The sequence below is a fragment of the Stegastes partitus genome, unplaced genomic scaffold, assembly GCF_000690725.1.
Source record: "Stegastes partitus isolate 25-593 unplaced genomic scaffold, Stegastes_partitus-1.0.2 Scaffold365, whole genome shotgun sequence".
NCBI classification, from domain to species: domain Eukaryota; kingdom Metazoa; phylum Chordata; class Actinopteri; family Pomacentridae; genus Stegastes; species Stegastes partitus.
In genome coordinates, this window is record NW_007578096.1 from 1 (window position 1) to 12,717 (window position 12,717).

Sequence of the window (12,717 nt, forward strand, 5' to 3'; positions counted from 1 at the left end):
AACGGAAACATGGAAAGCAATAATAATGAGGCTTAATTTATTGCTGTAATTGTAGTTCTGCAGAAAGTGTGAAACATTTCAGGCTTTCATTTACCTCCTGTCGCGCTCTAAAGCACAATCTCATCAGCGATCCCGGAGTCACAGATACACACTGACAGCATGACACTGATATCCTAAATATGTATTAAAGCACACATCTGGCTGCGGGTTTTCTTTTTTTTGTTTTTTTTTAATAAAACTTTTTCATTTTTTTTTCATATGAAACAAATCAATTCTTCCAATGTGTCTGAAGTGTGAAATGTCTTTTTCATGAATTCTCACAGTACATTCAGTTAATGTTGATCTGAAAGAAAACATCTTTGAACTTGGCACTTAGAAAACAACCACAAAGAATTGTCACCTTTATTCATTTAGAACAAAATTTACAAAGCCATTCAAACAGTCATTTAATTATTATTTTTTTTGTAATACTTTTATGTTTTTTAAACTCAACTGTTGAGAATATTCAAAATACACTTTTTAATTGTTGCTTCTCTCTCTCTTTGTACTTACAAATATGTACATTAAAGTCTCAGTGTCTTGTCATGTGTCGTCCCGCTGACTCCCCACCACTGGTAATAAAAATCCTTTTTTTTTTGTTGTTTTGTTTTGTTTTTTAATTTTTTTTTTTCGTATTTTTTTTTAGTGTTTTAATTATATCTCGTCACACTGTTAAGCACTCTGTTTAGCTCTCCACTATTCTGTCTGAGCGCGAGTGTCTGTGAATGTTCGCCGTGCTCAGATGGATGTCCCGTGGCTGGGCTCACTGGCTTCTGGGATGGGTCCTCCTGGCACTGGTTGGTAGGACATTGGCATGGGTGTCTTGACTGGGCTCTGCCGGAAGAGCCCCCCGTTGGGCGCCCTGTGTTTGCAGCGGATAGAGGGCATGGTGGCACTGCTGAGGGGCAGGGGCAAGGTCCTGCCAGTGGCCGCACCCAGTGTCCTTCCTGCCCCATGACCCTCCTGGAGGAAGGTGGTCACAGATAGAGGCGGCGGCCCCCGATGAGCTGGGTAGTCCCGAACAGACAAGGCCTCCAGGGACTGGCTGGGCTGCATGCTGCCAATGTCCAGGGCAGAGATCTCGATAGACTGGCCTGGCAGCTGCTTGTGGGCCAAGTCCTCGTCCAGGAGGCTGTTCAAACGTTGGTGGACCTGTTCCAGGTTCACCTCTTTGTCCTAGACATAGATGGAAAAGAAAGGCAGAGCCAAAGAGTGTGTGTGGAATAAAAGAGGCCAGCATAAAGGATAGAGGATAGAGGTTTTAATGGAAGGGAGAGCATGAATGTAATTAGGGAGGGGTGTGATAAAGAATAAAAGTGAAAATGAATGAACAGCAAAAAGGGGTTAAGAGGTTAAAGGAAGGAATGGGATGAGGATAGGGGAGTGAAAGAGGACAGAGAAAGACAGGTTATAATGGTTTTTTCATTATCACCATCATGACTAGTTATCTTCTGTACATGCAATGCGGTCTACTCTATCATTATGCTCCAGAAAGTCTTAACACACATCTGATAATGTTCACGTGGCTTTGAAGGATGCTAAAATAACACGGTGGCTTATTTCAGCTTCGTTCAAGAAACCAAAATATAGAAGTTAATTTACTGGAGTTTTCAAGCAGCCAACATCAAAGCGAGACATTGCCTCATCACAGTGAATCTTTAACGTGGTGTTGTAAAAGGTAATGTCTCCGTTTCTGAGATGAGCTTTAACGAAGACGTCACCTCATGCAGAAGTGTTTAAATTTTTTGCACAATTAGGTGCCCACAAATCTGCCGGAGGTGACTCTTGCATGAAGAGCTGTTAACAAGACAGGTTCCAATGGACGCACAAATCCAATGAATCAGATTTTGCGAGACAATAAAATTCAAATGAAGACAAATTAGTTAATGTCGGTTAACTGAAGTCATCTGAATTGTATTGAATCTTTGAAAAATTTTCCGTTTTTTCAATGACGGGGAACATATATATGGGGGGAGAGTAAAAAGGGAGAAGCCAAATAAAGAGCACATGATTGTTTATCAGACGCACATTTTTTTTTTTCCAACAAATGCTACCATGCTTTGCCTTTGGCTTGTGTTCTATCAACATGCACCCATTTAAGTCGAGCCACACGGAACACAGACAAAACCACACAGAAAAGGCGAACAACAGGAGAGACCATGGGGTGAGATGACGGATGAAACGGCTACAATCTGCCCCTGCCCGGCCCCATGCCCCGCCCCCTTCGCCCTGTCACAGCCAATGACCATCCAGTACAGTATGTCAGGCCTCTCCTGACCTGTGTCAAGAGCCTCGGCCTCCTCCCAGTCTCTCTCTCTGTCTGTCCATATGTCCCGCCTCCCTTCTGGTGAAGCCATTGTTATGTCATTATATGTCAATGGACCAGAAACCCTTTGCAGACCGTAATCCTTAGTCACCTGCTGGAGATCACAGACAACGATACATAACCAAAATGGTCCCCTGTGAATCCGGACATTGACATATAATCGCGACTAATCACTACAGAGAAAAATAAGGAGGAATAGCTTGACATTTTGGGAAATGCTGCTGTTTCTTTATCGGTGAACACTGGATGAAGTGACATAAGAGGGAAACGGTCATCTGGGCACCACTGGTTCCGGCTCGGAACAATGTCGTGCATCTAGTTTGGACCTGCATGAAACTCTCTGGGTTAAATCCTCAGTACAAGAGAGGAACAGCTGTGTTGCTTACTCACAGAGCTTAAAATTATTTTACATGCTACTGCTAATGGTGTGATAACATATCCCGTTATCTTGGTCAGTGTTGGGTTCATTTGGCGCTATCTTGTTTACAACCACACTCAGAGTCGGTTTGCACCATCTGATGGCTCCTCCTCCATACGTTACCCAGAACTTATATGCAAACCTGTTCAATCAACACCTCTCAAGTCTCACTCATTAAACAATTAGCGTATTTCCCATAATATCAAACTATTCAGCTCAACTTGCAGTAGAGTTTTGTTTGACATGGCCGTCATAATGCCCACATACTGTATGTTCATGCTGTCATGGTGCCAGTGACCCTAAAAACATTTTAAAGTGATATTACACCCAAATCTTTTGAGTATTAAGCACTCGTGTGCTGCAGGCTTGAATGGTCGCTAAAAAGTTTGTCGTAGATGTCTGGTAAAAGTTTAAACCTGGGTTTCTCAAAACTATTTTATTTATTACATTATTATGGGATTTATTGAAAGAAATAAACAGTATTAAATGTTTATTCTGGAAAAACATCAGAACTAGTGAAAATTAGCAAGTGAAATGTACCGTTACTCATCAAAATGTCTTTTAAATTGCTTGTTTTGTCTGGCAAAGCAGTTAAAAAGTCAAAAGATACCCAATTATATCGAACTGGGAATTTAAAAAGCTCAAACTGAAGAATATTTGGTATTTTTGCTTTATCAGTGAGCAAAACAATCTGTTTTAAAGCTAAACTAATTCACTATTTACTGAAAACCTGCCACCGCTGGATTCAGTCAAGACGTCGACAAGCCTTTTCCAGCCTGCGACGGAGCTGTGAGACTTCCCCTCAAGATTCAGGCGAAGCAAGTTGTGCTATATAGATAAGATTAGGTTCTCTGAGTCCTGCTGTTCAGTATCTCTGTCGCCAATCCTGTGATCATAATATCATAATCTGGTGTCGTAACCTGAAAGCTCTCATACCATCTGTACGTCATTTTCATTGTGGATTGTTGGGATTATTTCGGGTTTGTTTGCTTTATTGGACCGTACCAAGTTTGACTGAGACAGGGGTGATTTAATTTAGGTTTTCGTGGAAGTTATTTTTTTTTTTTGACTGCGTTATTAAAAGTTTCAGTTGTATCTGCAATACATGTGCCGAACAGTCAATAGTATTATGTGTCCATTCGTAAATACCTGTAAGGGTATTGGAAATAACGCCTAAGCACCTTTATCTGTCACTGCAGGCGGCATGGCTGAACCAAAGATTGTGCCTAGAGCTGCACTGCTGCATCTGCCATGTCTGCTGTAAGCCACTTGTCGGTCTGTTGCTGAGCTGTCTTTGTAAAAATTGAGTAAGGGATACAGAGCTTTGGAAACGTGCCTGTATGGATATTGCGCTTTATTTCACTATTCCATACACTTTCCTGCTGCTGGCTAGCATTGTTATGTTTTTTTTTTTATTTCTGATATAAACCCTTCTCAGTCCCATTCCAAGCCTACAGAGCGTGAGTGTTTTATGCTCAAAAAAAAAATAGATTCTGGGTGAAAACAGTTTCTAGACATGTCTACAAACAATAATAAAGCACACAACCATGATTGCAGTCAACACATCCAGCACATCCTGTATTCTATAAATAATGACAGTGATGTCTGTCTCCTATGAATCTCACATGACAGCAGTATGTGGTTCTTATGAGAGCAGCTGCACACAAAGACTGAAATAGAAATCATCAGCAGTAACTCAAACTCTCACATGCACCAAAAAAAGACTAACATTGGTGGAGTTTGAGTTACTGTGTGTTTTCGGGACAGGACTGGGTCTTAAATGGGTGTTTTTCATCCAGTATTGTTGGACTGTCACGTCAAACAGGCAGGTCAAGGCTCAGATTCTTTACTATCTGCTTTTGCTCACACTTTAGTTTAGGGATCCATGTCAAGCCTTAGTTGTCTGGACGCCTCATGCAGAGGGGCTGCCCAGTTGACAGCAGCAAGATAAAGTCAGAGCTCTAAAGCATTAAGACTTGAATGGATTAGCTAAAGAGAGCTATTGTACAACTGAAGCACTTATCGACTCAGAAGTACAATTTCAGTGTGTGGTTTTGAATTTGCAATTTCGTGTTTACTGTTATCTTTTCAGCTGTAGTTCTCTCACGTGAGCACCAGTGACTGTGATTGGTTGCACCGAATGGTCTTTTATGTGTCAGCATGAGAGAGAAGGCTCAGAGAAGTCCCTATCAAAGCACCCCAACCTCTCTCCCAACATGAGAAGGAATGAGTAGATTGATCACATGATGTCTGGACTATCATCAGGGGCACACCTATTATAACTGGGTGTACTGCAGCTCTACTAAATCGGGGCTGGCGTCAGCGCCTGCTGGATCCATAAAGTAGAGTGTGGCAGTGGCATCTCTGGGCAGGACCGGGGGGCCCGGGGGTCTGGGTCTCGACCGGGGCCTTGGTGGGGCAGGGGGACCCGTGGTGGCCACCATGGCCCGGTTCTGGGTTAGCAGGCCTGGGCCTGGGCCCTGGCCCGACGAGTTGTCAGTGGTCACCTCTTTGGGCTGCTCTCGCCGGCAGTGGTTGCTATTCCACCACGTCTCCAGTGCAGCCACCAGCAGGGCCAGCAGCAGCCCGGCAGCAAGGATGCAGAAAACACCGGCAAAGCTGTGGAGACGCAGCGCCCGTCCCTCCGGCTGGGCATCAGTGTGGCTCTGCAGGTCACAGCGGCCTATTTTCGGCCACCATTTCTGCTTCAGGATGTCGAGGTCACCTTTTTCCTGAAGCTCCAAAATCCTGTGGAGAAGAAAGAGTAAGTAGGTCTGTGTAGATCCTTCGTCAACCAAGTTACGGTAATACTAAGTGCTTCAGTTGAAGGCAAGTGTCGGCTTCTTTGTGGGTCTTGAAGACGTTTCACCTCTCACCTAACAGGCTTCACATTTCAAAATAACTGAGGGGAAGATCTAAGTGTTTCTTCCCACATGACTCAAGGCTTCTCAACCATACAAAACGTAGATAACTCAAAATATAAACGGTGGTGAAACTGCCTGGAAAAGAATCTAAGTGGCTGATAAGTGGTATCATACACCACTTCACTGTTTAGAGCTGTTCTAGTTTAACACAGACTGCTTCCTGTATTCCTCTTTGTCTGTCGTCTCTGCCCAGAATGGACATCAGAGAGACTTCAGCTGTCTCTCAGTTGTTTAGTCTCTTTTATGTATAGCTCTGTGTGCTCCTCACTCCACTGGACTTCATATATAACATTGCTCATTTTGGATGTTTTATCCATGGGGTGAACCTTTTTTTTTTTTTCTAACCGGGTTTGAATTGCATCAGGATGTTGTGTTTGAAGGGAATTCAGAAACTTACAGGCTAACAAAGTTGTTATGCCTGTTCTGCTTTTCTTCTCTGCTTGATCTTAACATCTCTTTGCTGACTTAATGAAGGGCCGGTTGGGGTAGCCACAGGTTTTAAGTGCTTTCCTAATATGTGTGTGCCCCTTTTCACTTCCCTTTCTCTTAGTAGGGGCATTCTCAGCTTGGTGGTTTAAGGTTCTGATAGCTCACAGCTTATGTTCCAGTGGGTGGTGGGAGTCAAGCAGTAGGTATTGGTCTCTGTGTGTGGGTTTCTGGTAAACTTCAGTGTTAACGCCACTGACCTCCTCGCTGTGCAGAGCACAACCAAACAAAAAAAAAAAAAAAAGGAGCTTGTTTTCTCCAGCATCCTCTCTTGTGAACTTGATATTGCTATCTACTGAGATGATATGCTCTATAAAGACTTCCACTTCTTGAGTTTTAATATTGATCCAGGTTTCATTTACATATCTGGACCTGTGGCGAGGTATAGTTACTGTAAACGAGCTCAGTGCTCTGCTTTCCGCTTCCTTTAAGTAGAGGTTGGCCACAATGCGTAATCGTGGCAAACCCACGGCACAACTTTGTTTTTGACCCAGGAACACTTATTGTACTTGAAATAGTTGGGATGTAGACACAGTTGAAGTGGGCTACACATCTGACTAGAATGAAAGTGGGTTCTACTGTTTAAAGAGCTGACTTGCAGATGTAATTTACTGACAGTCTCCACTGCCTCATGATGTAGGTATACACGTTAAAAGTAAGGTGGCACCAGATGATGCAGTGGTTTCATTTCAGATCAGGTTCACTTTCTTTTGTTGTTGACAAAATTGGTGTAACTCTGGATGTCATGTCAAGTATTTCTGAGTAGAGGTACGAAGATGTTGGCCAAGGTGTTGTTACAGTTGACAGAGTTATTGTTTTATTTGTATTTTAACAGTGAGAGCCATTGGGAGAAAGCTCTGTTTTACAGGTATGCCCTGCTCACAATGTATACAACAACAAATTATACAACAAACAGAAAAGGGACATGAACACAAAGGACAAGCTTTAACTCTGTCACCTATAACACTGTAAAACACCTCAACACCATTTTAGCACCTCTGGTTGAAAGGACTTCATAGCAGATCCAAAATTCCACCGATTTTATCAACGAAAGCTGAAACTGGCCAGTGAAACCATAGTATCATCTGATGTCAACTCCCCTCTCACCTACACCCGAGGCAGTGAAGACCATTAGAAAATGACTGCAGGACAGCTGTCTAAATAATAGAACCAGCTTTACCCTGAATCAGATTTGTCCTCTGCTTGAACTTAGTGTAATTACCACCTATGTCAAGTACAATGAAGGTTTCTAGGACGAAAAATCACAGCTGGACAATGGGCTCTCCAGCGTCACCCAGTGTGGCCAATTTCAACAAGGAGGAAGTGGAAAGCAGAGCGCACACTTCTTTCAAGGGAGCAAAGATGTGTGGATGACATATCTGGGTAGAAATCAAAGTTGAAGAAGTCTTCACAGAGCTTATCAGCTCAGTGGATAGCGGTTCTCTTTACTAAAAGTTGGCTCACCATCAGGATAAAACATTCAGGCCCAATAATGTACGAACAGTATAACGCAGTGTACATACAGATCTATGTTCTAAAGAAATGCGTCACAAACACATGGCACACAGAAGAGCCAGCTCCTCTCCACTTACCAGTCACTTATAATTCCATTCGGACATTCCTTTCCAGGCAGTTTTACCAATCCCTTATAACCTTATAACTTCCATCCATCCTTTATCTATACATCAATTAATCCTCACTAGGGTCACGGGGGGCTGGAGGCTATCCCAGCTGACTTAGGGCGAAGGCAGCGGACACCCTGAACAGGTCGCCAGTCTATCTCCCTTATAACTTGATTAACTTCCCAGACAAGCCTTGACCCATGTGTGTGGAAGAGCTCTACCAGTCTTTAGAACTGATGAAGCCTCTTAGATGAGAGATGAAATGTCTTAAAGAATCCAGAAGACGTCCAGTTACCTTCGTCGGAGGACTCAGGTAAGACTAAGCAAAGTTTCATGTCAAACCTTGCATCACGGGACAACCTTTCAACAGTATTGCTACAGATTAAATACATGTCTAAGAACATTACAAAGACAGCAGGGAGTTGAAAATTAAATGTTATGCATAGACAAGCATGAGCGGAAAATAAAATTCAGCGTCTGACGGCCCTGACTGATCACCGCACTGTTATCATGTAACAATTAAATAACAATACTGTGTAGCTCATGAACTAAAACTAATGAAAAAGAAAATGCACTCTTAATGTACTGTATTAGCACCGACTGTAGCTCATTAAAGCCCCACAGAGGGTAAAATGCTATTAAACACTGCAGTTTTTAGTTTACAGCAGCGGAGTGCGGGACGTCATGCTGATTGATGGTAAACAAAACCTAAAAGACCAGTTCTATGAAAACAAGGCAAAGAGAAACAATCACAACTTCAAGAGTAATCAGTTTCATATCAAATTGTTTGAGCGTGGAAGCAAAGATGATCAAATACTACAGTCAGCCCATTAGTTAGCGAGGAAGAGAGAGCAGGGAGCAATGGATGGATGTAGCGGAGGAAAATGATGACAGCTGAATGCAGACAGTCGGCGTGTCCCACTGGAGCAGTTAGCTTTCTACACAGTCGTTATTCAACCTGTTCAACAGTGAATGGCACACATTTGTTTGCGCCCGAGCCTGCACATTTATTCCGAAATGCAAAAAGAAAGGTCGGATCAGATATGCAGTATGTATGCACGGCTGCCAAAGTCCTTTTTTTTACACTTTTATACTCGTGAGCGCTGACAAGCTCCAGTTGTTTTCAAATATTCACCATTTCTTTCTCCTGCAAGCCATCCGGCATCCTTCATCGAGACACTGTTTGCGGTTTACAGAGCGATCAGTCCTCCCTTTGCAGGTGCTTGTCGAGAATTTTATATTTTACATGGAGAATAGACTGTGCTGTTGCGATTTAAAATTGTAAGACTGTGCTGCAAGTGTTGAGAGCAAAGTATTACTGTGTCGTCTCTGTGGAAAAAGTGATTAAGTGCAAGCAAAGGGCACTAGAAGTATGAAGCGTGCGCTTATCAACTTTCCTCTTGTCAAAAAATGTTCCAGTTGCAAATATTGAAATGTAAGAATAACTCCAGATGTCATTCAGCATCACTGCAAGAAGAAAAACTAAGATTTATTACAATATTTATATTGTGTTTTTCATCAATTTCTGAGATCAGGAAACATAGTAGATTGCTAAAAAAATAGGTGCAGAAATATGAGCATCCAGATGATTATACACTTTATAAACAAACCTTAAGGTTGGTTAAACGTGTTTGGACAAGAAAAAAAGCGCAAACTATGAATATTACAACTGTCTGCAACACAAAGCCATTCTGTGAGGGCTGCAAGGTGGATCAGTGGTTAGCATCGTCGCCTCACAGTGCCCCGGTGAGGACACCTGAGATCTGTCTGCGTGGAGTTTACATGTTCTCCCCGTGCAGCATGGGTTCTCTCTGGGTTCTCCGGCTTCCTCCCACAGCTCCAAAACACATTGAGGTTAACTGGTTATTCTAAATTGTCCGTAGGTGTGAATGTGAGTGTGCTTGGTTGTCTGTCTCTAAGTGTAGCCCTGTGACAGACTGGTGACCTGTCCAGGTGAGTCAGCTGGGATAGACTCCAGTCCCCCCGCGACCCAAGTGAGGATTAAGCGGTGTACAGATAATGGATGGATGGATGGATGGATGGATGGAACTACTGTACTTGCACTAGTTGTTTTAAGTAGCAATGTTGCAGTTTCTCAGATCTCAGGATGATGTGGTGAGTAAAAATATTGAGTTAAAGCTTGGATGAAACCAGTATCAGGAGATATACTTTGGTTCATTTACCATCAAAGCTACAATTAGTGCATGGTGATTGATGTTTTATATATCATATAAACTGATATACGTACTTCTGAGAGAAGAGGTCTCTGTAAGGACTGCCGTGCTGCAGGGCCATGCCATAGCCTCTGGTGCTCATGCTGTTCCCTGCTATAGTCAGCGTGCAGTCATCGTCTGTCAGAGCAGCGTACTCGACCACCGCCATGTCCCACAGAAAGGCGTACGACTCCCGCTTTGCCTGGAAATGGAAAAGTTTGTGTGATACCCAAAAAAAACCAAAACGGGCACACATGATAACTATTGGTTCAAGGACTAGTTTAGCTGAGAAACCTTTAGGAAGCAGATTTCAGTCTTGTTTCTCTCATCAGAGACAGACTGTTTCTTTACTATTATCCACTTAAAATGTTATTTATCTACTCGAGGATATAAAAATCCCATTGATTAACACAGATTTTACATCTCTTCCTGAAGTATTGTTTCTGAAAATGTCAAATGTCATGTTGTTCAATTACAAACTGCTGTTACATCCTCTTGCCATTTCCATTAGTTCAATTAGAAAAGCAACATTTTGCCCTCAAATTTCTACTTCTTCAACCCGCAGCCCTGTGTTGGTGGAATAATACACAAAAAAGCTCTTTCACTGGGAAAAAGCAAAGAGTCGACCAAACAGCAGAGCTAAATATTTGCACAGAAATTGGCACAAGTGTTTTGCCCACTCAGGGTAAATACCGAACAGCAAGCACATTGGATTTCTTCACTAAAATGATAGAAATGGTGTATTCTAATGTTCTTTTCTACTTTTGCATTCCTTGGCTCGGAGCATATTGTCAGAGATGCGATCGTATGCTCAAGCCTGAAGGGCACGCTGTGTAGAATATGTAGAGCATCCACGGCTGAATTCTATCCAAAACCCTTCTGGATTTTTATTTAGTTTTTGGTAGTTTCTCAGGCTTTTCACCCCCTGTGGTGCCCTGACATCTTCCAGAGTTGAGAATGAGGTGTTTTATCTCACATCTCATCAGGACCACAGCGATGAGGTTCGCTTACCTTTATTAACCGCATGCTGGAGACGCTCCTATCAAACTCCAGAATGATTTGTTTGTCTGGTCTGTTTGTTAGAGAAGAGCAATGTACGGACGCAGAACAAAATTGCTTCTTCTCATCAAATATGTTTAGAGTTTTAACCGAGAAGAGTTTTTCTTTGATGTATGTATCCGCGCATTGCCAACTGGCTTGACTTCACTCAAAGCAATTAGCTGCTCAAATAATAAAGCTGTTTAATGACAAGTGCATATGTCTCGTCTCTGCGGTAATTTGTCTAATTATGGATTATTGTTTAGTCTGCTATTTGTTTGTTTGTGTTAAGGGAAGAGACAACAAACGCACAAAATATTAATTTAGCGGCGCACACACACACACACATTCACATAATTAGAAAAACCTCACAATTCATTAGATTAAAAATATCACTTTACTCACATGCCTCTGTGAAGCAGGCGTGGAAATAATTCAACTAACTCTGTTTGTTTTGAGAGCAAAAAAAAAAAGAAAAGAATATAATAATAATAAAAAAAACTACAGTTAATTATCCTCAAGGCTGAACTTTAAATTTTGCAGTAATAATCTCTCCCTGAGCTGGAGATATGGTTTTCATATAATTACTTTACAAGTATTTAGAATTTTTGGAAGACAAAGCCCTCTGTTCATTGTCGGCTTCTTGTGAAAAAAAAAAATAGCTGAATACATATTTTACTTTATGAGACTGAGCTGAAATTAATTCCTACAGATAACGGACCAGTTGGTTTAATTGACTTGAGTTATATTTTGGTTGTCCAGTGTCTCCTGGAAAAGCAACTTGAGGGTTTTCTTTGTGAGCAAAACAGCAAAAAAAAATAAAAACCCTCACCTTCTTGATGCCCTCCGATGGGTTGGAGACAGAGTTCTCGAAGCCGTTGTTCTTGTTGATGATCTTCCAGAGCTCAGCGAATGTGCTGTCCTGCTCCAGAGGGTTGGTGCCTTTGGCCCGAAAATACTCGTACACAGCCGAGTCCCTCACCGTCCCATAAGCCAGGTCGACCTGCTTGGACAGGTCCTGGAACGACCTGTAGGATGGGCACATGAGCAAATGAAGTGTGGTTAAAGGAAAAGAAAGTAAATCCTGATTCGAAAAGGTTTTGACTTAACATGTGTCAAGAAATATTTGAACCCTATTCAGGACTTTTTGGGTCTTTTGGACCCCCAGGCCATTTGGTTTAGGTGACAGGTGTTGTTTTTTATTTATTATAAAGATTTTTTTAAATATAAAAAGAGGGACATTTGTCAGAAAATGTATTTAGCAGAGTATAAAAGTCTGTAATGAATACCAACACATATTCTTTCTTGGGGTTCAATAGAATAGAATAGAATCTTTATTGTCATTGTGCCAAAAAAGTGCCAAACCAACAGTGCAACTTTCATGTCAATATAAAACTAGAGACTATAAAAATTGTAAAAGAGTAGTTAAAGAAATAAATATATATATAAATAAATAAGTAATTACAGACATGCAAACACACGCCCACACATCCATCTCCTAATTGCACGATGCCTTAATGCACTTAGCAGCATGTCTTAGAATTTATTGAGTGTGCTTATTGCTGTGGAGTAGAAGCTGTTTCTGAATCTACTTGTCCTTGTTTTCTGCACCTTCTGCCAGATGGCAACAGTTCAAACAGGTAGTGACCAG

The 12,717-nt window shown here is 41.9% G+C and overlaps 1 protein-coding gene across 1 annotated transcript in view; it reads right to left on the reverse strand.

Moving 5' to 3' along the window:
* Nucleotides 1-674: 674 nt before the first annotated feature.
* The window catches only part of LOC103359311 (glutamate receptor ionotropic, delta-1), a 279,637-nt gene continuing 267,594 nt past the window's right edge, over nucleotides 675-12,717 (reverse strand). The window contains exons 13-16 of the mRNA XM_008284578.1: nucleotides 11,899-12,094; nucleotides 10,064-10,230; nucleotides 5,291-5,531; nucleotides 675-1,215 (exon numbers count right to left, since the gene is read on the reverse strand). Of these exons, the coding sequence (XP_008282800.1) occupies nucleotides 778-1,215; nucleotides 5,291-5,531; nucleotides 10,064-10,230; nucleotides 11,899-12,094 (1,042 nt within the window). The 3' untranslated portion in view covers nucleotides 675-777. The remainder of the gene's footprint in view (nucleotides 1,216-5,290; nucleotides 5,532-10,063; nucleotides 10,231-11,898; nucleotides 12,095-12,717) is intronic.